This window comes from Podarcis raffonei, chromosome 2 (assembly GCF_027172205.1).
Source record: "Podarcis raffonei isolate rPodRaf1 chromosome 2, rPodRaf1.pri, whole genome shotgun sequence".
Taxonomy (NCBI): domain Eukaryota; kingdom Metazoa; phylum Chordata; class Lepidosauria; order Squamata; family Lacertidae; genus Podarcis; species Podarcis raffonei.
In genome coordinates, this window is record NC_070603.1 from 1,991,396 (window position 1) to 2,016,852 (window position 25,457).

General features: G+C 47.7%; 1 protein-coding gene and 1 long non-coding RNA gene across 8 annotated transcripts in view; one reads left to right on the top strand and one right to left on the bottom strand.

Annotated features, from left to right (window-relative positions):
* Positions 1–25,457, top strand: part of HDAC7 (histone deacetylase 7) — a 202,747-nt gene that overhangs the window by 174,941 nt on the left and 2,349 nt on the right. For 5 of the 7 annotated variants that reach the window (XM_053369528.1, XM_053369545.1, XM_053369518.1 and 2 more), the window contains 13 exons: positions 774–999; positions 1,619–1,752; positions 4,464–4,584; positions 4,751–4,800; positions 7,807–7,914; positions 10,389–10,444; positions 11,366–11,453; positions 11,888–12,007; positions 16,694–16,791; positions 21,764–21,882; positions 22,665–22,798; positions 24,657–24,741; positions 25,216–25,348. In XM_053369528.1, coding sequence (XP_053225503.1) covers positions 774–999; positions 1,619–1,752; positions 4,464–4,584; positions 4,751–4,800; positions 7,807–7,914; positions 10,389–10,444; positions 11,366–11,453; positions 11,888–12,007; positions 16,694–16,791; positions 21,764–21,882; positions 22,665–22,798; positions 24,657–24,741; positions 25,216–25,348 — 1,472 coding nt within the window. Of the gene's footprint in view, positions 1–773; positions 1,000–1,618; positions 1,753–4,463; positions 4,585–4,750; positions 4,801–6,997; positions 7,341–7,806; positions 7,915–10,388; positions 10,445–11,365; positions 11,454–11,887; positions 12,008–14,166; positions 14,211–16,693; positions 16,792–21,763; positions 21,883–22,664; positions 22,799–24,656; positions 24,742–25,215; positions 25,349–25,457 lie in introns of those variants that run through there. The other 2 variants (XM_053369564.1, XM_053369571.1) reach the window with 2 other exon arrangements.
* LOC128404210 (uncharacterized) lies at positions 1,425–2,789 on the bottom strand. Its single transcript, XR_008328079.1, has 2 exons — positions 2,723–2,789; positions 1,425–1,981 (listed from the first exon to the last, which is right to left on the bottom strand). It is a non-coding gene; the product is annotated as an uncharacterized LOC128404210 (long non-coding RNA).

A 25,457-nucleotide genomic window follows, 5' to 3' on the forward strand; every position in this document is an offset into this window, starting at 1 on the left:
GTAACCCTTTCTGGTACTTCTGGGTTGCCATGGGACACAAGCTGAAAATGCTCAACCTGAAGCAAACATAACATGAGGTATGACTGTATATATCTTTTGGCTCCAGGCAAAAGCTTTCCTCTAAAACCAGGCCCTTGGCCTTAAACTATGTGTGGACTTTTAGAAGTGGGTGGGGTGTTTTTACTGTATTTCTTTTTCCTCTAGGTTTTAATGTATCTGTGTAGGGTTTTTCATTTGTGTGCTTGGTTAGCTCATTGTAAATTGCTTTGGGTTTCCTTGGGCAAGTTAAAGTGACTAACAAATAAATTATATATAATTTTCCAAGGAAAACATTACCACTTGAAAAAAGAAAACATTGCCTGAACAAGGGCAAAGGCAACAAGTCGTTGGAGACCTCCACAGATCCACATTCCCAAGAGGAAGAAATAGAAACAAATTCTTAAAAGCACACTATGGTTCTCTAAAAATAAGAGAGAAAACACTTCCGCAACACTCACAAACAAGCGAAATAGGGTGACATTGTTTCTGCGCTCCATCAGTATAACTAGACCCCGGCACCCCAGAAACACTTTCCTTGGCCAGCCTCTGCTTTTGGTGAACCAAAGGGACTCTGCCTTTGCAGGGCAGAGGCACTAGAGGGCAGCAGCTACTCAGGTGCCAACTCCGCGTCGCTCTGAAGGCAGGTATCCCCACAGCTGCACTTCAAGAGGAGTAGCAGGGGACATGAGGGGGTTCCCTGTTTGACATGGTGCCTCTCTTAATTCGGTCAACAGGCCCAGTACGTCTGGGAGCAGCAACAGCGCATGCAGCAGCAGCAGCTGCTGCGGAGGCATCCTGACTCCCCGCTTGTCTCGGCAAGCCGCGGCTCCCACCGGCCGCTCTCCAGAGCTCATTCGTCACCTGCCCCTGCTACTGTGTCCCACCTGAGCCAGGACACATCTTCCAAGGCAATCCCCTTGCCGGTGCAAGAGCAGTCGAACAAGCCACGCTTCACCACAGGTAACGCAACAGCTTTCACACACAAGCCAAGGACTCCCTACAAGAGGAGTGGGAACGTGTGGCCCTCCAGGTGCTTTTGGACTCCAGCTTCCATCAGCCCCAGCCAACATGGCCCAATAGTCAGGGGAGAGGGTACTTGGAACCACTGCTTTGGTGTTGTTGTTTTCTGCATTAGCAGCACTGAATTGACTTCTCTGGGGCTGTGTATATGGCGGTCCTGTGCTGCCCAGGCGACAAGACCACAGGGGAAGTCCCCACCTCACTGAGGGTTTGAGACCCATTGGCTCCCCTCACCTGGTTTACCGGGCCAGTTGAAGCCATTCCCAGGATTGTGACCACTGTAACATGCTGACAGCTTCTAGGAGCCACAGGTGGGAGCTGAGTGCAGGATGGGAAGCAAAGGTGGACAGAAGAACCAGGACGTGTTCCCCACCAGAGAGTTTATTTACATTAGTAAATATTGCAGTTCCTGATTCCACACCTGCAGTCCATACTGCATTCTGGAAGAGCTGTGCCACATGGTTTCTGTATGCTCGAGTTGGTTTTCCAGTGCTCACCAAGCCCAGAGAGAGTTGCAGCTTTGTGAGTGACCTGGGTGCTGCTTTTCTTTTCGTTGCAGGCATCGTGTATGACTCCGTCATGTTGAAACACCAGTGCTCGTGTGGGGACAACAGCAACCACCCTGAACATGCTGGCCGCATCCAAAGCATCTGGTCTCGCCTGCAAGAACGTGGCCTACGCAGTCAGTGTGAGGTAGGAGGCAGTGCAGGTCCAGGGTAATGAACGGAGGGTTTGAGACTGTTTTGCTGTGGCTTTGGAAGTCTGAGATGGGAAGTTTGCACAAAATCTGCATACATGCACACCCTCCAAATTCTGTCTTCTGAACACTTTCTTCAAACAAAGCATCCAGGGATATATTTGCTTGGCTTTTCATAATATATTCTGCTTCCTTTTCATTTTTAGCTCATTGGGATACCTTTATCTATGCAAGGAAGGAGGTGGCAGAGAGGAGTAGAAGAAAGGGAATTTTCTGCAACCACAAGTACTAGAGTTGAAACATAATTTGTCACAGTGCCTATTAACTCCTCTTATGACCAGTATTTTTACTTTTGGTACATCTGGGAGCAGGGCATCTCTCTTATCTTTGGATGAAGGTGGCCCTTGTGTTCCAAGTGGTTAGAAAATTTAGAGTAACTGTTCTTGAAACTATAGCCAGGAAACACCACTGGTTGCCTGTTGCACTTTCAGATGCTCATAGAAGACCACGGTGAAAGTAATAAGATGATGAAGAGCGAGGAGTGTGTGTGTGTGTTTTCAAGTTTCTATTGTATGCTGAAGAAGTAACCCCCTTTCCAGTTTAAAATGAAAGAGAGAAGAGCACCTTCAGCCGTGCATGTGGCTGCAGTAGAAACTTCAAAGACACGCTGGACGTGTGCTCAGCTCTCCCCACTAATCTCATGTGGCTTTATTAGCTCATGGTCCCAACAAAGAAATGCATCTGTTTAATTTGGCAGCTGCTTAATCATGCTTTCGTCTGGTGGCTGAGAAGTCTGGAAATAGGACAGAACACAGAGAACCAGCAAACCCAAATTGTGATTGTCATCTCAACAAGGTGCATTTCTAAACTATAAACATATATGCATTTTATTGAAATTCAGCAAGGGTTGCCAACTTCTTACCAGCCTTTGTAGCTCTGCATTTAACAGCCGCTTAATCTGCATACCTTTACAGGTGATATCTCCACACTGTCAAAAGCTTTTTCACCTTCTGATTTCTGCATATCTAGCCACAGTGAAAGACACAGGAGACGGCTCAGCAACTTCTTTTCCTGATCATTTGTCTATCCTCCAGTTTTTAACTATAATGTTTTCCCCCCAAAATAACCTGTTTGGTGAGAGTGATGAGAATTCTCCAGTAGAGATCTGTAGCCTCCCACACAGAACTACATTTCCCAATGTAGTGCAGTGCTTTGAGTGTCGGACTAGGACCTGGCAGACCAGGGTTCAAATCTCCACTCAGCCATGCAGCTCACTGGGTGACCTTGGGCCAATCACTGTCTCTTAGCCTAACCTACCCCAAAGGGTTGTAGTGAGGATAAAATGGAGAGGGGGTGGAACTACGTATGTCACCACCTTGAACTCCTTGGAGATAAGGTGGGGGCCAACTACTAAATAAAATCTGTAGGGGCCTGGCATGATTAGTGTTTTTTAAAGTGAGCTTTTATTAGTTTAAACTTTTATAAAGGTAAAGGGACCCCTGACCATTAGGTCCAGTCGCGGACAACTCTGGGGTTGCGGCGCTCATCTCGCTTTATTGGCCAAGTGAGCCCTTTTATAGAATGGGCCAAAAAACAAGCTGCAAAATAAAAAAGTGTGTATTTTCCTGAATCTACCCTCTTCCTCCCCAATTCCCCAACAAGCCTGTGTTTGAGTGTGTGAGGGGGGAGAGAGAGAGAGAACACTATAAGAGGAGAGGAAAGGAGGAAAGTTTTTGAGGCCCTCAACCCAAGATGAAAGGCAGAAAAACCTGCTCTTCACAACAATCATAGGACAACAGGGACCCTGGATCCCCAGTGCTGTCCTTGTTCCCTCCCCCCCCATGCTAGCTGACAGCCCTTATTCTAACCAGTGACTAAGATGCCCTTCAGAAAAGAAAACAGTAAAACAATGCATATTTCCGCAGTTAAAATGTTTGTTCCCCAACGTGCACGTAAAATAATTATGAGTGTCGCAGGATGGCCCTGTTAATTCAAAAGTTGTTGACTCACTGAGCAGCAAAGCATTCTCAGGCTCTGTAACTCCTATCCTGCAAGTGAACACTGCCACATTTTCTGAAGACGCCCGCTCTGCAGATGCTGGGCAGATGTGTGTTTCACCAAAGCATTCACACATTTTTCGGAAATTTATGAGCAGCCATTTTTCTTTGGAACAATTGGATTCCCTGTGTAGATCCTTTTCTTTGCTCCCCTTTTTACCTGGCAACTGCAAGGCAGCCTTTAGAACGGTCCGGGAAACCTCAGGTCTGGGTGCCAAACATACCTCCCACTTAAGAATCAAACATGACTGGCTCAGTCACTCTGAGGTTGCTAGGCAATGGCAGTTTACTTTTTCCATGCCATTGAACCAGGGGAAAAACATCTAGCCAAGGTTGAAACATGGTGGCATCTTGGCAGGTGAAGTGGCAGCAGAAGAGGAGGACTTAAGAACTCACTGAGTGTGGGGAGGCAGCTGGGAAGAGCCTGAGATGAAGAACAAGGCCAGCCAAGCCTTTTTTTGGCACGCTGCTCATTTGAACAGCGCTTGCATGTGGAAAAATTCCCCTCCATAGATTGCGCCCCTTGCGTCAGAACCACCTAGACTTCTGCTCTGATCGGCACTCCAGATCTTCTTCCTTGAGGGACCTCTTTGCCTGCCGCTGGCCCTTGCGCTCTCTTGACTTAATACAGCCACTTGTTTCTCTGCCAGTGTCTGCGGGGGCGCAAGGCCACTCTGGAGGAGCTGCAGTCCGTCCACACGGAGCGCCATGTGCTGCTGTATGGCACCAACCCCCTCAGCCGCCTGAAGCTGGACAACGGAAAGCTAGCAGGTAGGAGCCAAGGCATGCCACCCCTCGGCCCCCACCCAAGGCTGAGAGGAAACAGAGAGGCCTGTAGCCAGAAGTTGTGCTCTAAACTGTTTTACAATGCAGTTATACACATAAAATGCTCATCTGCACCCTCAGTCCCTTTCTTCTTCTCTCTTTTCTCTCACAGGAATCCTTTCCCAGCGGATGTTTGTCATGCTCCCCTGTGGAGGGGTTGGGGTAAGCTTCTTCCCTGTCAAACCAGATTCTTCTCATCAAAGATGCCCTCCCAAACCTTGCCTCGCCCAGTGAGGGGCTCTCCCTTCTGAAGTCAGCTTGTGTGCTAGGCTGGCACAAAATGGAGGTGGCATTCAACTGGGATACACGCAGGTGGGTGGGTGTCGGGGGACAGCTTGAAAGTTTAAGTCGCAGTGACTTCTGGCCTGCGCCCTAGCTACCCCTCCCTGGGATAGGCAATGATGTAAGCAAGAGTGGCCAGTGGGGGTTGGAAGGGGGGTGACAGTGGGGGGGACCCATGCTTCACCAATGCACTGGCTCCTCATTGCATCCACACGGCGCCATCCTCCCGTGTCTCCTCTCCCCGCCAGCTGTTCCTTGATGCAACATCAGCGCAGGCAAGAGGAGGATATGCCTAAGGGGGAGATGCAATCCTTAGGCTCTGTCAAAGGAATGGGGGATATATATTCCTGTCCTGTTCTTTCTCATTCTGGCTGTCCCTGTCTCTGACTACAGAGGACCAAGAGTCCTTCCCCAGCCCTTGTTATGTGGCTGCCCACCACTCCCAGCCACCCTGTCCTCACCAAGAAGCTCTTGCTTTGAGGAGGCCTCTCTCTGGCTCAAGGGAACAGGCCAGTGGAGAGAGCCCCCTTCCCTTGGGCTTCTCTTTGTGGCCAGCCACTTACCTCCTTCTTCCTGCGCCTGCCATGGACCTCTTTCCAACATCCTGGCTGGGGTGGGAGGGGTAAACTGGTAAACTGGTAAAGTGGAGGTGCCCCATAAACCATCCCACAGAGAGTCAAATGGCCTCCACCCCAACCGGAATCCCCCCTGGTGTGTTCTGGCTCCAGCACTGTGCCTTGGCAGCATCTTGCCACCGGATAAAGCAGGTTCCAGTAAGCCTTTGCTACACACAGACAGGGTTCGCCAGAACATTGTGAGGTCACAATGACATTGTTGGTGACACCAGATCCCACAAGAGCTGCCTCTGGGCATCTGCAACAGGGCCTGGTGATCACCCCGTAATCCATTTGCAGAGCCTGAAGATATCCAGAACACCAGCCAGAGCTTTTGGTGGGATCTGGGTGGATGTCGTTTAAAATCTGATTCAGCCAAAACATTTCTGAAGCCGGACCAAGAGGTTCAGCCCATCCTAGACAAGGCTCCCTTCTTCTATATGCTCTCCCCATCGCCACCTCACTGCCACCACTGGTAGGGTGACTGAGTGCAGAAAAGGACAGGCTCCCCAGAACTTGGTGCAGAAGAAGGCATTTCACCAGATATCATTCACCTGACATGCTACTCCTGGTGAAGCTCTGGCTTCTACACAGCAATTGTCCTTTTTTTCAGCTGGCCACCCTGCTTCAAAGGCCTGCTTCTCACTAAAGTCTTAAACTGGTGCTGCCCCACTTCAGACTGCAGATGTGGTGGGAAGGGGGGTCCTCACATGGCAGGGTGCTCCTCTGTACATTTGTCAGCATAGAAAACTAGATGCCAAGACAAGGCTGTTCCATGACATCTAGTGTACTACGTAGGACAGGTTTGCATTATTTCTATTTGGTTTTTTTGTATGGGGGAGGATTTTACCAGGTGAGCCTCCTCTGAAATGGTACAGCCTGTGCATGTGCTTACCATCTCTGTTAGAACTAGGCCTTACGCTTGCAACTTCCAGAAATCAATAGCTTTAAGGGGGTGCTCTATGTCATCATCCACACATCACCTACATCTTCAAATGCACATGTATTTCCATTGTGGCTGCCTCTTCAGCTTTGGAGCTCAAACCTAGAGCTCCCTCCACCCACAGAAATGATTTTTAATTGCATTTTTATTGCTTCTTTTGTTCCTTACATTGTATTTTATTGCATTACAAAATGAGTCCCATAAAATACAATATGAGAAATAAAAGCAATGAAAAAACAATTACAAAATTAACATGAGTATTAAATGCGGACACACCGTGGGCCACCTGAGTGAAGCTCGCAGACTGCGGGTGGCCCCCTGGTCACAGTTTGGGAGCCCCCTCATTGCCTCTGGGGTGGGAATAGGGTTAGTTTGGGGGGGATCTTCCCCAGCCCTCCTTCTCTCTGTCTCTTGTGTCCCCCCTCCCTCTGGGCGCTCTGCCACGCTCACTTTTGTTCATGGCCTTCTTGCGTGCCTCTTCTGTTTTCTGTTTTTGTTTTTTTCTCGCTCTCTTTTCCAGGATGCTGCCTCCCAGCCCAGCCCTGTTCTCCTTCTCTTTAACCTCTTGCGCGCTCTTTCTCTTGGGCCTCTCTGTACCTTCATCCCTCTTCCTTCCCCTTGTCCTTACGAATGGGCCTTGGCTCCTCTCCCCCCCCCCCCCGCCCCCTGCACCCGGAGAGAAAGAGAGGGAGAGCGAGAGAAGCGCGCCCGGAGCAGTCAGGCAGAAGGGGGGTTCTGCTCACACATGGAGTTGATCAGAAGAGAATCTCTGAGGTTTTCCGGCTCTTACTTTGCCGATGACGTGATCCTGATCAAACCAAGATGTTTGTTTTTGAAAAAAAAAATCAAATAGAATCAAGAAGGTAAAAAGAATGGGTTCTTCCTGCCCCTACTTTCTTGCCTAGAGGGGGTTGTGCTGGGCAAGTTGAGCCCCACTGGAATGCAGCCTTGGGGGGAGGATGGTGTTAAGTCTGTGGGGACCACATTTCCATGGTTAATCATGAATGAGCACTTGTTGCATGCAAAGTGCTGAGCGATTCTTATTTGCCCTCACAACAGCCCTGTGAGGCAGATTCCTTGAAAATGCCTATTTTACAGGCAGATACCTAAGGTTGAAAGGTATCCTAGGCCGTTCAGTGAGCTCTGAGCTTAGTTGGTGTTTGAATCCAGACCTCCTTGGTCCAAAGTTAAAGGTCTGCCCTGGGGGTCTTTCCAGTGCTTTTATAGCCCTGTGTGCTCCTATCCTGCCATTGTGTGATCTGGGATTAGATGGGGGCCCTTCACCAAGGCGCTGTGGGCTAACCTCTCTTCATTTCCTCCTGCGTCCAGGTGGACAGCGACACCATCTGGAACGAGCTGCACTCCAGCAATGCGGCACGCTGGGCAGCTGGCAGCGTCACCGAACTGGCCTTCAAAGTGGCTAGCAGGCAGCTCAAGGTAAGAGGATGGCAGGGAGGCAGGGCAGCCCTCCTTCCACGAAGGAGCATGTGTCTCTGCAGATTCTGCGGCAGAATCTCTGAGCAGAATTGCACAGAATTTCAACAAACCTCTCCACAGCGCTGTCTACTTTTGTCCTTCTCTTTCTTTTTGCTGCCACCACCCAAATTGTCAGAGTGCTAAGAGGGGGAGAAAAAATTGCTTGCAGGTGTTGGATGAGGCCCCCAAACCAGCCACCCCTGGTGTATAGGGCCGAGGTCTCTACAGTTTGTAGGCTCTAAGTTCATAGCAGAGAAATACACTTCTGGAAGTGGCTTGGAAAAGACAAAGGCATGGAGATGATTCCCGCAAATGCATAGACAGGCTATTTATATTGTTTGTCCTCAGCATCTCATATTTCTTTGGGTGATATCCATCATTAGTCAGATGCAGAGCAGACCCATTGGAATCTGTGGCCTTTAGGTCCACTGATTAGAGTGGATCAACTCTGGTTATGACCCATGTTGGCTATAACCCTTCCTTCCTTCCTTCCTTCCTTCCTTCCTTCCTTCCTTCCTTCCTTTCTTTCTTTGTGTCGAGTCCTCATTTTTGCATGGGGTGGAGGGTGGATCAAGGAATGCCTTTCTATAGCTAGTCCATCCATTCTGTCTCCAGTTTCACTGTCAGATATTCCAAGCCATTTAATAAACCAGGAATCTGAAAAGCTGATGCAAAACTCAGCAGATGTGTGGAAATAGATGTGATTTGCAATCTGATGAGGCTGATTAGAGTTTCTCAAAAGTTTTGATTTGTTATGGTGCAGAACACACACACATCTGAAGAGAGGGGAGACTGTTCCAGTAGACTTACTGTGAGAAATTGCTGCTATTAGGAACTTACAGTAAGGTCTTGCTCAAAAATCACATCCTGCAGTGAAGTCACAATGGCAGCTGGGAGGAGGAGTGCCTTTTCTGTAGTGGCCCCAAGGCTTTGGCATAAACTTCAGAGGAGGTGTAGCAATGTTTCCTTTTGCTGGGTTTTCAGTTGGGGGGGTGCCCATTTCTATTCACAGACATTTGGCAATTTCGCCAGGGACATTTTAATTAAGGCTAATCTGAATGTTTACCTATTTCCATTTTCAGGCTGAATTTCTCTCTCTCTCTTGATGAGGGAAAATACTCCCCCCCACAAAAAAAATCCACATCCCACCCCTTTAATGATCAGCTTTTTCAAGCCTATTCACTGCTGCTCGTTTCCCTTCTCATTGCCTACTTTTGGCACATCCTGCCCCCAGTAGAGTGAACCCAGTTACTCAGGGCAAACATAATGGGTGTGATGGTGTCACATTTAAGTATTGATGGCATCACCAAGGGCAAACAAAATCAGCTGAGAGTGAGGGCAAACGTTTAAATGTTTAGCTTTAATCCCCAATGTGGTGTGTCTGTCAGTTTTAAATTGTGTTTACATGAGTTTGCTGTTATTTCCTTTAGATGTATAGTTTGATGGAGTGAGCAGTGTTGTAATTGATTTTATAAAGCCACCCCAAACTACAAGAGAGGCAAATAAACAGCATTTGTTTTAAATGAATCATGCCTGACAGGTTTTATAATATATTATCAAACCAGAGTTACACATTTCTTAGATAACATTCTTTCTGTTCTAAGAGTGTTTTAAGAGATCACGTTATACAAAACACCTTTCTCAAAATGCCAGTATTTTCATCAGCACATTTTGTTTAATAGGTTGGATCCAGAGCAAGCAAAGTGCACTTGTGTTCGATTGGAAATCAGTGGGACTCATCTTGGTCACGACTCAGTTTTCACATGGATTTAAATGGGAACTGAGTTAAGCGCTTCTGTGTCTAACCATTTCAGTGGAATAGTTAAGCACAGGTTTAAGTCTTTCCCACCAAAATTGGCTAGATCTTACCCAAAGGAACAGCCTTCTTAGTATGTTGCTTCAAAAAATTAATGAAGAGTGATATGGCATCTTTAAGGCCAACTCATTTATTGGGGGCGGAGGTCCTAACACACAAACAAACACACCAAACCTCATTTATTCTGTTTGGGGGCCAAAGCCTATCTTGTCAGATGCTAGAACTAGTCACCTAAGTGACAGAAGTGCTTCGCTTTGGCTGTGATGCGCCTATGAAATGTAATGAGTACAGTAAGTGCAGTAACTACATCTAAAGAATAATGAGACCAAGGCAAAAGAAAAAGAAAGAAAGAAAACAGAAGAAAATCCAGTTATTTAACTTACCGCCACATATATTCAGACATGATTCAAAACAAGTAGAAGTCAAAAACCACTTCACTTATGATTACTCATCCAATATTTATGATTTGATACTCGGACCTTTAAAATATCCTTGAAGCACTGTTTTATTTTAAGCAAAGTAGATATTAGTAATGACAGCAACAGTAATAGCAATGATGTCACAATGCTGTTTATCAAACCAGTCACCCAGTTTTTGTTTTTTATAATGTTTTTTGCAGAATGGCTTTGCTGTTGTACGACCTCCTGGACACCATGCAGACCCCTCAACTGCAATGTAAGGACTGCACCTCTCAGGGAGGAATTCCTTTTGTGCTGTTATGATAGTTCCATCTGCACAAGCATTTCTGCTTGCCAGACAGAACAACCCCCACTCTCCCCCCCCCCTGCTCTTTAAGGGTTTCTCCCAGAACCACGTTGTGCTAACTGGAGGTTTTGTGCAGCTTGCGATAGCTTGCCCTTTGTCCAATCTGGCCCTTTGTCCTCTCCTTCCTGCGTCAACAGCTTTTCATCCTAATGAGAAGGTGCCCTTTGAGCTCATCATCCCAGTGCTCCAGACTTTGCACCATTTCCCAGTTGCAATCCAGGCACCATTTGAGATGCTAGTCTTAACCTATAGAAAGTGCTAAAAGTCTTGGCCTGTACAAGAAACAACGGCACTTGAAGGATTCACCCTGGTGCAGACATGTGAGTTGCATCACTTCAGTGCACAGCAGCTGTTGGCTCTCAGCTCAGCACATGAAAAGATTCCAGTGAAAAGCATGGTGTATGAGACAATGTGAAAGGTTTGCATGTGGTGTCTGACCCCTGGTTGCTCATTCACACATGCATGTCACCACCTGATGCTGAGCTCAGGCTTTGGCAAGTCTCCAGGAGAAAACAGTTTTCTGGTGGCAAGGGGGTCAAAAATGTGTCCTTGTGATGCACTTTTGTGGAGTCCAAAAGAGGTGCATGAATGGAATAGCTCAACAGATTTCATCACCTTTGCTGCTTGTGATCTGGTCCTCTTGAGGAATGTCAAAATTCGGTCCATATTATAAGACTTGCCTCTGACAAGGGACAGGGAGTCGTCCATTCCATGGAGGCAACGGTGCACAAGGGAGGGCCTTGGGTGCCCCAAGTGTGGGGGGTGGGGTAGTACCCCAGGGCACTGTCTGTCTTGGATGCTGACCTTCTTGCCTTCCTCCTTCCTTGCCAGGGGCTTCTGCTTCTTCAATTCAGTGGCGATTGCAGCCAGGCAGCTTCAGCAGAAAGGGAAAATCAACAAGATTCTTATCATAGACTGGGTGAGTCTCCAAGCTGGTCTTTCTCCCTCTTCTCAGACTGCAGGTTGGTTTCCCATGATTCTTGCAGGGATGTAAAATGTAAGCTTAGGGTTCAGCAAGCAGGCGAGGAAGTGAGAGTAGATGGCCACAGCTTCCCACTCCCACCCCTGCGGAACAAGGCACATCCAGAATCCTCTTTCTGTACTTTTCGTTGGATGCTGAAGATGCATCTCTTTACACATCTGGCCTTTAACCCCTGAGATATTTATTTTAGGGCACCACCCTGGTGTTTGGATTGTAATCTGTTTAAACTGTTTTTAATATTGCATTTTTAAATTGTTGTAACCCATCCCGTGACTTTGTAGTGGAGAGCGAATCAGAAATCTAATCAGTAATAATAATAATAACAACAGCATTCTCTCACATTGTCTTGCCCTCTCCCTGCTCCTCCTCAGGATGTTCACCATGGCAATGGGACGCAGCAAGTGTTCTACAGGGACCCAAATGTCCTCTACATGTCTTTGCATCGCCATGATGATGGCAACTTCTTCCCTGGAAGCGGAGCAGCCGAGGAGGTGAGCTTCTGTTGATTGAATCTCTTCTGCACAACCCTGGAAAGACTGCCCCTTGTTAGAGGAAAGTGGGTAGGAGATAGAACAGGTTGGGGGAACCTGTGTCCCTCCAGATACTGTTGGATTGCAGCTCCTATCATCCCTGACTATTCACCATGTGAGCCGGGGCTGATGAGAGCCAGCAACATCTGGAGGGTCTGCATCCCTGAGGCAGGAGGTATCTCAGAATTGAGGAATGCAAGCCAAGCAACATTGTTTTATAGCCAGTGTGGTTCAACAAATAGTGATTTTTTGCTTCTGGAGACCTGACTTCAAATCCTGACTTAGCAGCTTTGGGTAGAATCCTGTGTAGTGCTAAAGTGAATGCCCTGTGGGACATATTTGGGAGAAGAAAAGGGTAAAGAGTAAACCCTACACAAGAGTTCCTAAGATGGTTGGATGGTGCCTTGTACGCCTCCTTCCTGTAACTCCTGCAGCCAAACTGGTGACAAACATCTTTCTCTGCTTCCCTGTGGACCACATCACTGAGGCTTAGAGTGGGGTTTGTCACCTGGGCAGCCCAGGACCTCCAGACACACTGCCCAGGCTTGCATCCCAGAGAGGTCACTTTGGTGCTGCGAATGCAGTGAAAACAATGCAGGAGGTGGCAGTTACAGTTGCCAGTCTCAGCAGCCACAGCAGGAGCTGTGATTCTCTAGTGTTTTGACTTCACCCCTGGAGGCACACTCCATTGTCTCTCGAGACAGACGGATGCCAACAGCAAAGCTAAAGCAAACATTTCTTTGGTGCAAGGATTTCTACTTGTGCAAAGGAATGTTCTCCCTCTCTCCTCCCTCTGCCCACATGCCCTCTAAAAATCTGTTCAAGTAAGCAGATTTGAGGAGAGTGTGGGGTATGAAGAGGAGAGAGGGGAAGCCGCATTTCACAAGTGCTGACAGGTCTCATCATGCACTCACCATGTGACCGTGAATGGATTGCTACATCACAAGGGCCCAGGAATGATAGGTGTTTGGTGCCTCCACCAAGAAAAAGAAAGAAAAGAATATGGGTGATGCAAATGTATCTTTTTGTTTGTCACAAAAGACAGGAAGTTTGCATCATCCACCAGATCCCTGAAATAAAACCAGCCCAGGAATTGACCGATCCATTCAAACTAATAAATGGAACCCAGCACTCTCCCTCACTGCTTCTTTACAATTGCCTAGTCACAATATTGTGGAAATGGGAGGTGGCAGAGCTGGCAGAATGTTCCCTTCTGCTGGAGTCAAACAACATCTGGAGGGCCTCCAGTCCCCACCGCTCTCATAAAAGCACAGGACCCTCCCAGGGACAAGGCCTACCAACCTCATGCTCTCTTATCTCCATGGCCCACAGCCCTCAAGCCTGTTTATTCTACCTGCCCTTCCTTCATGTTTCTCTGTTTCTCCCCTTTTCTTTCAGCCACCCTTCCTCTCAGCACTCTGACCTATAATTTCTCTACCTTCTAAGGTCTCTTCCCAACCAGCTTCCCAGAACTTAGTCTTACACAGGTAGTTCAGTTTTCCCACAGTTTTCCTCCTGACTGACCAACTTTGTTCCCTGAGCAACTGGGGCACTGGTGGACACATCAGCTCAAGCAGTCAGGAGGTTACACTGTCTGAAGTGCAATGCAGTATGAATAAGCCCTTGGAAACCTACCAGGATTTAAGCAGTGGCTGCTTCCAGTATTTACATACCACATTCACCCATATTCACAAGATTTTAAATGACAAAAATTCCCAGTTAGGAGCAGAAGGGCCCTCTTTGAAGGGCTGGGGAAAGCATTTTCAAGGGAGAACTCCTTATGGCAAGACTGGAGAGCTCTAGCAGGAGATGGTGGGGATTCCTGCAAGCCAAGGGTTGGGGAGAGTCGGCCGAACTCCCTTTGTCATTTCAAATCCATCATGTTTTACAACCTGCTTTCAAAGGGGCTTAGCGCTGAGAGTGGCCAGAACTATAGTTGGCTCCCATCTGGTTCTCATCTTTCCCTGTGAGCAGGAGATATCAAAGGGGCTGAGGGATTGTTTATGATGCTGTGCGAATCCCTGTGAGACTGTGGCGTATCACCCGAGGCTCCCCTCCCTGCGCTTTATGAGCTGTTTCCCCCTCCTACATCTGCCCCACTGTCTATTTTGATGTTGCAGCTCTGCCGAGACGCAGGACTGGAGCAGAATTCTCAGGGCCTCTGGTATGGGTCCCTCCCTCCCTCCCTCCCTCCCAACTAGCATACAAGTTAAGATATAGATGTGCAGAACTACAGGCAATAACCGTTTGGTGGGGGGGGTATTTCTGACCCTCACGTGTGTCAATGCCCCCACCCCTGTTATGCCCCCTTTTCTGGCCATTTCTGGGTTGTGGTGATGTATAATGTTAATTGGACATGCATAAATTTGTCGTCTGTACACCGAATATTATCTCCTCCCTCCCACCCACCCACTGCCCCCATCACCCATTCCCATTTGATTTTGTTTGATTACCCTTGCTACCATGGAAAAATGCCACTGCTCTGGCCCCTCCTGCAAAATTCCTGCCCTGTCCTGTCACCTGGTTGCATCCCAAAGGTGATGAAGGCTGTGGAGAAAGCTCCAACAGCTGGCATGCAACTCAGTTCTACAAGGACCATTGAATTACATGTAATAAAAGTTAGTATATGCCAGTCCTGCTGTGGGCTATGTTTGCTCTCTGTTTACAGCAATAAAAAGCCATATTTGGGGACCTAAGTTACCTCCAGGGTCAGCAGGCGTCTGCCTCTGAATACCGCTTGCTAGGGATCACAAGCAGGAAAATGCTGTTGCCCTCATGTCCTGCTTGTGGTCTTCCCCTGGGGACATCAGGCTGGCCAGGGTGGAAAACAGGCTACATGAGCCTTTGGTTGGCTCCAGCAGGGGCTGCTCTTACATTCTTTTGACATGCTTTGGACTTGCATTTTCATTTGGCATTATGGTGTGTGGTGCAAGCATTTAGACACACGCACACAAGTGCACATGAGCATGCACACATGCACACAGACAAGCCCCAAACTCTCTGCGGTATCACCAATGCCAGATGAGCACTCAAGTTTTGAGATAATTCTTGATTTAGCTGGCAATGTAGAACTGGGGCCCACCGTTCAGAGGGGTAAAGAAGTCAGTGTGCTTCCTGTATGTAGAGCTGCAGCTTGGAAGAAGTAGCTAATCCTCTGCTCACATTCATAACGTATCACACCACATGAGTATATTTCAGAAAGGAACAACTGCCCATGCTATGCGTCAAAAACTTCTGTTGCTTTTCTGAAACACTTTTGTATGTGAATTTGGCCTCACGGCTATGAGCTGTTCCCCTTACAAATCTTTTCAGGCTCCAAAATTCTTTGGGAGAGGCCTTACTCTGGATCTCATGTGCAGTGCCAAAAGGGCAGGGTCTTCTGAAAGGTGACACTGCAGTCCTGGACAAAGATCCATCAAGCCACATTAAAATTACAATGGTACCTCGGGTTACATACGCTTCAGGTTACAGACGCTTCAGGTTACAGACTCCGCTAACCCAGAAATATTACCTTGGTTTAAGAACTTTGCTTCAGGATGAGAATAGAACTCGTGCAGCAGTGGTGCAGCAGCAGCAGGAGGCCCCATTAGCTAAAGTGGTGTTTCAGGTTAAGAACGGACCTCCACAACGAATTAAGTACTTAACCCGAGGTACCACTGTACTGCTTTAGCAGCAATGTGAAAAGCTTTCATTGTTGTGATAGGATCCTGGATCCCCTGACATTACTTACAAGTACTCAATCGTTTAAGTTTTGATTTCTTACAATCTGGGGTTTTTATTTTAAAAAACTTCTTTTGTGCATTGCATTCAGTACATATTTAGAAAGACACATTAATACATTTAAGAAATGGATATATATTGTCATCACCATGAGGCTGTTTCCTCTAGTGAGTCTTAAAATGCCATTGTGTCCCCATCCATCGTGCAGCACAGAAAAGAGCCCACTTTAATTTGAACTAGGAAAATGCTACGAAAACACCTTGCTTATCCCCAATATTTTTCCTCTAGACATTGCTGGACTACAGTTCCCATCATCCCTGACCATTGACTGTGGTGCTAGCTGGGGCTGATGGGAGTTGAAGTCCAACAACTTATAAAGACAACCCCGTCACCAGATTGGAGAAGCTGCCTGTGGTTCGTCACCAGTCCCTCTCCTTCCCAAAGAAAAACACAGCACCTGGGTTCTCCTGTCCTGAGAAGTTGTGGATTTGCTTTGTACTTTAAAGAACATTTTTAGAAGTTTACATTTGGACCTCCATCTTGCAAGCCACTGTGATATGATCACACAGAAGCAAAGTATATTTAAAAACTGATTTAAGGACACATCTCCAAGTTACATTGTTTGTGCTGCTATTTTTCCTGCTATTGTAAGCAATTCCATAGATACCCAGTGTTGATGAGAGTGTATCCAATTTGCCCAGGTCTTCTGAGCATGTTATCCAGTACATCAAGAAACCCAGTGTGGCCACCAAGGAGCATTCAGTTTCTCCTGCTTCTCTCATCACAGCTGAATGCAGGGGGGTGGGGGGCGAAGCTGAAGTCTGACTCCTCCCTGATTCTTCTTAAAATAAAAGCTCCCTTTGTATGGCTGAGATGGGCCAGAAGAACACACTGCATAAGGAGCCTCTGTGTTGTTTTCTCTTTTAGGTGGGCTCTGGTGCTGGAGAGGGCTTCACCGTCAACGTTGCTTGGACAGGTGGCCTCGACCCACCCGTGGGGGACCCCGAGTACTTAGCTGCTTTCCGGTAGGCCTCCCCTTCATGCCACACTTCCTGTGGCCCCCACAGCTTTCATGCCAGTAGAGTCTTCTTGTATTAACCTTTCAGTTGCATTCGGAACAAGTGGAGGATTCAGGGTCCCTCCAGACATCCTTTTTATTGTGCATATATGATGATTTGTGATCTTGATATTATAAGGGTGGTTATATGTGATCACACTTCAATAACGCTTGCACCTACAAAAGCTCTGGGGTGGACATACTGTTTCATTTCCAATCTGTGCATGCCCTCTAGCTTCCTGCTGAAATCCTGTGACTTTTTATACCATTTACGTTTGAGTTTATTTGTTTGTTTTCTCCCACGTCCATTGAACCATAGTGCAGTAATGCCCCTCCAGGCAGCAATTATGTCGTAACTTTGGTGAAGAATCACAGAACATTAAAGAAAGCAGGCTGATGTGTAGACTGTCCAGTGTAAATCCACTACTAATTCATTATCATTGTGTCAATGATGTGTTACAAAATACACACATACACACCACCAGTCCGGAGTTCTCCAGTCTCACAGTTCTGTTTCTCTTTGAGAAGCATTCTCTTCTTATTCACTACTGGTGGCTTAATGAAACATTGTTCTTCATTTATTTAAAATATTTGTTCTGCACCCTTCATCGCAAAGCAATCTAGACAGAGAGATATTAACTAATACACGCACACAAGTGTTGCACCACAACCAGGATATGAAAGCATAATGACAACAGATTAAGGCCACTTCTAACTTGTCACTATTTTGCAAGTGGGATCCAGTTCCATACTGGCAAATTCAGGCTGCACATTTAAAGTGGATTTGGCAATCTAATCCACTCCCAACCCCTAAAATCAGGGGTCCCTGCACTAAGGCCCGCAGGCTGGATAAGGCCCGAGGGACTCATTTATCCAGCCCGCGGCGACCACTGCCGCCACCCACTCTTACCGGCGCTGCGCTACACAGCTGCTCACTTCTTGGTCAGAGGAGCACCGGAAATAGCTTGTGCGCATGCGCAAGCGTTATTTGCGCATGTGCACGCATTATTTCTGGGGCACATCCAGGTCGGAGGAGGCCCGTGCACATACACAAAAGCTATTTCCAGTGCTCCTCCAAACCCGAAGTGCGCCGGAAATAGCGTGTGCGCACACGTATGGGCACGTGCTCTCCGGCCCGCCGCGCAATCGGCGCTGGAGACACTGGCCTGAGGCGCAGTAAGTTTGCTGACCCCTGCCCAAAATGGACCTTTTTTTGGTAAGGAATGTGATTGTGGGGAAAGCACTGGAAAGTGCAGGATAACTATTGTTCGACAAAGCACCATATAACCTCCCTGCAAACAAATCAGGATGAATGCTCTACAGACAGGTTGTCCAGAAGTGACCTCAGGCATTAGTACCCATTAAGCACCTGGTCGGAAACATGTGTCTTTACCTGGCATCTAAAACTGATCAGGGTTGCCAGAAGCCCTATTTCAGAAGGGGGCGGGAATTCCACATTTGAGGTGCCACTGCCAAGAAGACCCTCCCTTGGATTGCCACATGGTGAGCCTCCAAAGGTCGACTTCTGTTCTGAGTTTACAATTTAAGTCGGGAGGAAGAAACAGAAGAACGAGGAAACAGGCACAAGAGAGTAGCACATTCTAAATTAAATGTGCTCTGCAGAACCTGAGCTGATCCTTGCAAAATCTCAGCTACTATATTTGTTCTAAAGCTGTGCTGTTAGAAATTTTCAGTTTAAGATTCTGCACACAATCTCAGCTTCTTCACTACCTAGCTAAATAGGAGATACCTCAATCTGATCTGAGAAACTTAGCAGAACGAAAGCTTCAGTCTGCCCTTTTGACTTTACAAGATGGCAATATGAACTGTTTGAATATGGTTACTGGGTTTATGTTATCTGAAGGAATGCAGAGTTGCCTGGTTTTCTTTTTATTTTCATCACGAGGGGTGGGAGTGGGGGTTGGTGGGCGGGGAGAACTTCAGAGTCAAGAAAGCAAGCCTTACGGCTGCAATATTGAGTGTACATACTTGGAAGCGACTCTCACGGAATCCAGTGGGACTTACTTCCAAGCAAACATGATTAAACCTAGGACCAGGCTGTAAATTTCTCTTTCCTGCATTGTCAAAAGTTGCACGCACACCTCTGCTGACAGCTCCAGCACTTCCCCCAACACACACTCCTCAGGCCCTGGCCCCCATCCCTGGCTGCCCCCTAGCAAGCCATCTGGAATCCTTAAGCCAAGACCCAAAGTTCTGTTTGGCCCCTTCTCACATTTGCTTTGTGGCATTTGCTTTGCTGCAGCGGGGCTGCTCCTGCTAGCCTCTCCTGTGGCTCTCTGGATATTGCTGGACTACAACTCCCATCATCCCATACCATTGACCATGCTAGCTGGCAACATCCAGCAACATCTAGAGAGTCCCACATGGACTAGCCCTGCTGTGGAGGCAACGTCAAAAACATGGTCCCAGTTTCTGAGAGATTTTGGACTTCCCATGTAATAACTGCAACAATTCTATTTTTTTGTACTTTTGGAATATTCAAAGCACTTTGCAGACATTGTCTTGTTATAGTTATTACAACAGCTCTGTAAGATAGACCCATACTCTTATCCCTGTATTTTCAAAGGAATAGGGTCTGGGGCTCCAAGAGTGTGGCTACCCAGTGACTTAATAGGAAAGGCAAAAGTGAGACCTTCCTGATTCATAACTCAGCCTCTTGTGGCCAAGCAAGACCTGATGCCTATCACACAATTAGCACCTGTGTTAATTATGTGAGAAAACTATATAGCAGGCACACAGCACATACAGGGTAAGGAAACTTTTAACTCTTCCCACTCCCACAATGGTCCCAATCCAGATCACACACACACACACACACACACACACACACACACACACCATACCTGCTTTTTGCACTGTGTCTGACCTGGATGGAAGTTCTCCTTACAATGCAAATAAGCTGGCAAACATAGACGGGCTGATCAGGGTCTGGAGCATAGAGGGGAACAAGGGATTAAAGCCCCCCATGCCCACCTTTGTGATGCAGTCTGGATCAGGGTCTCCATAGGTGCTTTTTCAAAAAACACTCACCCAGTTGTATGACTAAAGTCACATGTGGTTTGGCCTTTAGCTGCTGCTCTCCACTAGCTGTCAGTTACCTTCTCAGTGTGAGAAGGAGTTGCTCCCCAGTGGGAAGAGGGACAAGGGGTCCTCAGGCCTCTTCTTAGCCACATGGCCAGAGCCTGCACTTCCAGGACTCCGTCCCCATGAATGAGGCTGAAATTGCTTGGCACAACCCCAGTTTGGAATCACAAACCCAATACGTGCCAAGCTTGGGCTTTGGAAAAAGGCCGCCCTCCCACAGCTGCCCAGCATATGTGCTTTGATTGCACTTAAAAGGGCTCTATAAATAGTTTTCCCCCACCCTCACTGTACACAGAAATGCAGCTCCCAGGCCCTATGGATATCGTGCCTCTTTTGAGTTGCTTGGCAAGCATGACCCAGCTGATGGATGGGCCTTTGGAGTAGGCTGGGATTTCATCCCAGCGGGCAAGATTGCAGGCCTGCTGAACTTTCTGAGAGCTGGGAAAAGCTTGCGCCACGGAGCATCTAAAAAGGAACTCTATCCTGAGCCAACTTAGCCTTGGTGTTGCTGGGAACGGGTCCAAGCCCGTGAGCTCTCGTCATTTCACAGGCAGCGCTACAGAACAGCCTCCTGATGCAAACAAGGGCTCTGGGTTGCTTTCATCCCAAGGCGACTGGCAAGAGTTTAGAAGTGGCCCCAGAAAGCAAGTCTGGCAACACAGGACTGAGAAGCAGCTCGCCTCTGGCCGAGTGTCAAGGGGAAGGGAGGGAGGCTGAGCTCAAAACATCTGAGAAACACTGAAAGAGAAGAGGAGCAGGGAGAGAGAAGCCATAGGCCACAGGGTCCATGTCATACCACAGAAACTCAGGAAAGAAAGATATCAAAAAGTAGAAGATCGAACTGGGCGCAGCTGGAGAAAGAGAAGTTCTAGCCCTTAATTTGCTAAAGTGAGCTTTGGAAAATGCACAAACAATGGCTGCCAATGTCTCTGATGCAAGAGAGGGTGCTGAACACTGGCCAAGCTATCCATGTTGCTGAACCACATTCAGAAAATAAAAATCCTCAGAGTCCTGTTCATTTATTCATGTTTGGTGGGTGTTCTGGTTTGGGGGGAGTGTTTTGGACTGCTTGTTTGTTTAGGAGATGCAGCTACAGTCTCCTCTGAAAGACCTGTGCTAGGTTGGAGAGTGCATCTCAACCCTCTCCCCTCCAGACATTTTCCTGCCTAAACTTTCCTGCCCTCTCCTGCTTTACGGAAAGAAAGAAAACATTGGTTGATTAGCCATGGAAGAAAAGCTTCAGGAAAAGTTTTAGGACAGAAATGCACACTTACTTGTGTCAGATTTTTAAGGGCCTTCCTGGAAGTGCTCTGTCAACATTTGGTCAGCTTTTTCTTGTCCATCATAGTCAGCGGTGCAGTATACTGTATTACATTTAATGGTTATATGGTGAAAACACCTCAATACATGTCCCCTTTTCCTATTTCAACTTTCCCTTTTATTTTTTGTTTGTCTGGTACTTCAACTGCATTGCTCAAAATCTGTAATAAAAACCTCCTGTTTCATTTTGTCTAAAAAGAAGCAGGCATTCTGTTACTGAGCTATGACCCTTCCATAATTACTTTATAAAGCAGCACCTTGGGGTAAAAATTCTATATGGCCCATTGTCTTCTGTTGATTGGTCTTAATATTTCTTAGGAGGTTGTGTGTCTGTGCCTTGTGTTCTATGGTTTGCTTTATTTATAGTCCACTTTCCGTCCGTAATAGGATTGAGGATTGAATTCATGGGGTTCCCAGGAGATCCCCCACTTAGTCAGGGACCAGACCCCGACCCTCTTAACTTCAGCAAGTGATGCTAGCCAACCTAGACTGTTGTTGTTTTCCCTCCTCTGCAGGACTGTTGTGATGCCGATAGCCCATGAGTTCTCTCCGGATGTGGTACTGGTGTCCGCAGGCTTTGATGCAGCTGACGGCCATCCGCCGCCACTGGGAGGCTACAAGGTCTCAGCCAAATGTAAGGCATGCTGACAGACTGAAAAACTCATCCTTCTTTCCAGATAATTAGAAATCTGCCTCCATCACCTAAGACTGATTGGGGGTCCAGGTTTGGTCAGAAATGATGGCATCCTCACCTACCCCATGATAATGATGTCACAATCAAACACCAGGGCCTCAAAGCCCACTGTGGCCTTCACACCATGAACAGGGTGTCCTCCTCACGAGCCCTTGGTTGCACAGTGGTGTATCTGAAGAAACAGGACCCACAGGGTAGCTAAGCAGGAAAAGTGCTCTTTACAGTATCAGGACTTCAGAGTCTGTAATGGAATATGGGTTCCCAACCAGTTTGTCCTAAAAAAGGCCAGAAAAGGAATCCATCAATTCAGTTATATCCAGAAAGTGTTTAAAGGTGGGGGCATCGATGTCTGCTTAGCACTCCACTCAAAAACTTCAGTAAGATTACTTGCTGGCGGGGTGCCAAATATGGATTTAGTGCACTTAGGTGACCCATTGATCATTATGCCCACATCAGCCTGGTCTGACTACAGATGTCACTCCTTCTTGGGGAAGGAGGCATTGCAGTGCTTGCCTTATGAATCAGCCACATCCACTTTATAACTGGGAAGGAGGTTCAGAGAAAGTGGGGTGCTGGGGGGGCAGAAAGGGAGAGAGAGAAGTGTGGAATGTCTGGGTGTGTTCAAGAGGACAGCGTGGGACATCTTCCATGCACAGGGAGGGTGCTCTTGTCTGTGAGGGCCATAAAGTCTAATTCTCCCATTTCCTTTGGCTTCCCTCCAGGTTTTGGCTACATGACCCGGCAGCTGATGAGTGTGGCTGGAGGTGCTCTTGTCCTTGCCCTGGAAGGGGGCCATGATCTGACTGCCATCTGCGATGCCTCAGAGGCCTGTGTCTCTGTCCTGCTGGGCAATGAGGTGAGTGGAGCCCATCCTTAGCAGAATCAAGGACAGCCTCTGGGGATTAGAATGATATATTTAGGTAACTGCCAGTGCTTTTTACTGGGGATACCCAAGGGTGTGCAAGACCAGCACCATTTCTCCCCAAATGCTAAAAGTGTGGCACTTAATATAACAACTTCATGGTGAGTACCAGTACAGAAACACAAGCACTGGTAACTGCCATCTATGTACAGGCTACAACTGATTATTGCCATCATGTGTGCGTACACAGCACCAAACCCAGAACTGACCCAAAATGTCACTCAACACGTCATGAAATGGGTGGTACAGGGATGAAGCAGGACATGCACAGGGGCCAGGAACGAAACCCCGTGCAAAATTGCCCTCGACTGTGTATAGCACTTTACAAAAAACCCCAGGTGTAATAGGACCCAATCTCACGAGGCTCACAATCTAAAATAGAAACAGAAAAACTGGCAGTGCCAGGGATCCAACCTGAGACCTTCTGTAAGCCAAACACATGATATCACCACTCAGATGTGGCCACTCCACAAATTTATTTCTTCCAGCCAGGTCTGGCCCAAGACATTTTGGCACCTGAGGCAAACCACAGAATGTTGCAGGACCAATGGTCAAGGACGATGGGAGCTGTAGTCCAGCAACAGCTGGGGACCAAAGTCTGGGAAACGCTGCCTTATCAGGGATGGGAAACCACAGGCTCTTGCCCTTGGTACTTCCCCCAGCCCTCACAGGAGCTGATCTGTACTTGCTTGGGTGGTTTTGTCCAACTGGATGGGTCCACGCACCAAGACAGCTCTGAGGAACTCTGTTGCCCGATTGGCCTTGTCTTTACTGCAGCCTGCCCTGCCCTGGAGTCTTCCTCTGACTTTGCTACCAGGCACCAGAGGGCAGCATTTCAAACTGCCTCCTGCTCTCCGTCAGTGCTGCAGACAGGTCCTCCCCTTGTCTCTTCAGCCTGAGACAAGTGATCTGGTCACCCAAGAAAGTCTTTTGCCACCAAGTCTTCCTCTCAAGTCTAGCACAAACCAACATGGACCCAGCCTCCAACCCACAGGAATAGATTGGCCCCAACTCAATAGCACCTGGCCATTTATACCCTTCTTGTGGTCCCTCAGCCCAGCACCAGCCAATCACACAGTCCAAATGAAAATTCTAGGCCTGTAGTCACCAACCAGAACATCCCTCTTTTGCTACTGAGATATGCATCTCCACCCCTTCCGACTTTCACCTGACCAGACAGAACCATAGAATTGTAGAGTGGGAAGGGTCATCTAGTCCAACCCTCTGCAATGCAGGAATCTCAGCTAAAGCATCCATGACAGGTGGCTGTCCAACCTCTGCTTAAAAACCTCCAAGGAAGGAGAGCCAACCACCTTCCAAAGGAGTCAGTTCCACTGTCAAGCAGCTTTTACCATCACAAAGTTCTTCCTGATGTTTAGTCAGAATCTCCTCTCTTGTAACTTGAATCCATTGGTTCGGGAGCTGCCCTCTGGAACAGCAGAAAACAAGTTTACTCCCTCTTCCATGGGACAGCCCTTGAGTTATTAGAATAGGGCTATCATACCACCTCTCAGTCTCTTCTTTTCCAGGCTAAACATACACAGCTCCTTCAACCATTCCTCATAAGGCTTGGTTTCCAGACCCTTGATTATCTTGGCCCTCCTCTGAGCACATTCCAACTTCCCCCATCACACACTTTACAATACAAACCGAGGTGTGGATAAGCCCCGAGTCCATCTCCATGAAGTTGGACATGTGGATAAAGCTCACTGTGAGGACCTGCTTGTGTGCAAACCATTCCTAGCACAGTCTGAGAATGACAGTCACATCCCAGCCTGTTTTGTTCCCACAGCTGGAGCCTCTCCCCGAGGAAACCCTGCAGCAGAAGCCCAGTGCCAACGCGGTGCGCTCCCTGGAGGCAGTGATCCGGGTACAAAGTAAGTGTGGTGAAGGCCCTTCCTTCCTGCACAGCAGGCTGGCAGGCGTGTGGGAAGGGTGGACTAACAGGCAGCAGCTAGTTCTGTCATTTGCCTTTTCCTTGGTATCTCAGAGTTCAAAAGGAAAGGCTTTGCTTCCCTTTTCCTCAAGACCACAGCAGGAGAGAGAAAAGGTTAAATTCCCTTTCCATGACTGTTCTGGTGCCATTGCAACACACCAATAGCTGCAGCTTGTTGTTTAAAAACCTGCACATGAAACACAAAGGTGTATTTACCATCCAGTCTTGTTTTGCCCTGAGTTACCATAGGCTGCCATCACAACTCAGCTGGGAGCAGCATTCTGAGGTTGTGGAGTTGGGTCAACAGGTTCTGACCCTCAAAGAAGCTCCTGTGTCCTGTGCACCATTTTAGGTGCTTGACTGAGTACTGGCCAGTGGAGACAAGCCAGGCACTGATCCTGCTCTTCTGTTTCAGGCCAGTACTGGAGCTCTGTGCGGCGCTTTGCCCCCACTGTGGCCTATTCATTCCTGGAAGCGCAACATCATGACACAGAAGAGGTGGAGACGGTGACAGCACTGGCCTCACTTTCCGTAATGGCAGAGAAAAGGTGAGTTATGCCTCCTCGGACTATGAAAGCGGTTTCATGGGTGAAAGTCGGTTTTGCAGGCAAACTGTGCACGCATGCACACATACAGCTATAAATATGGCTGCTACAA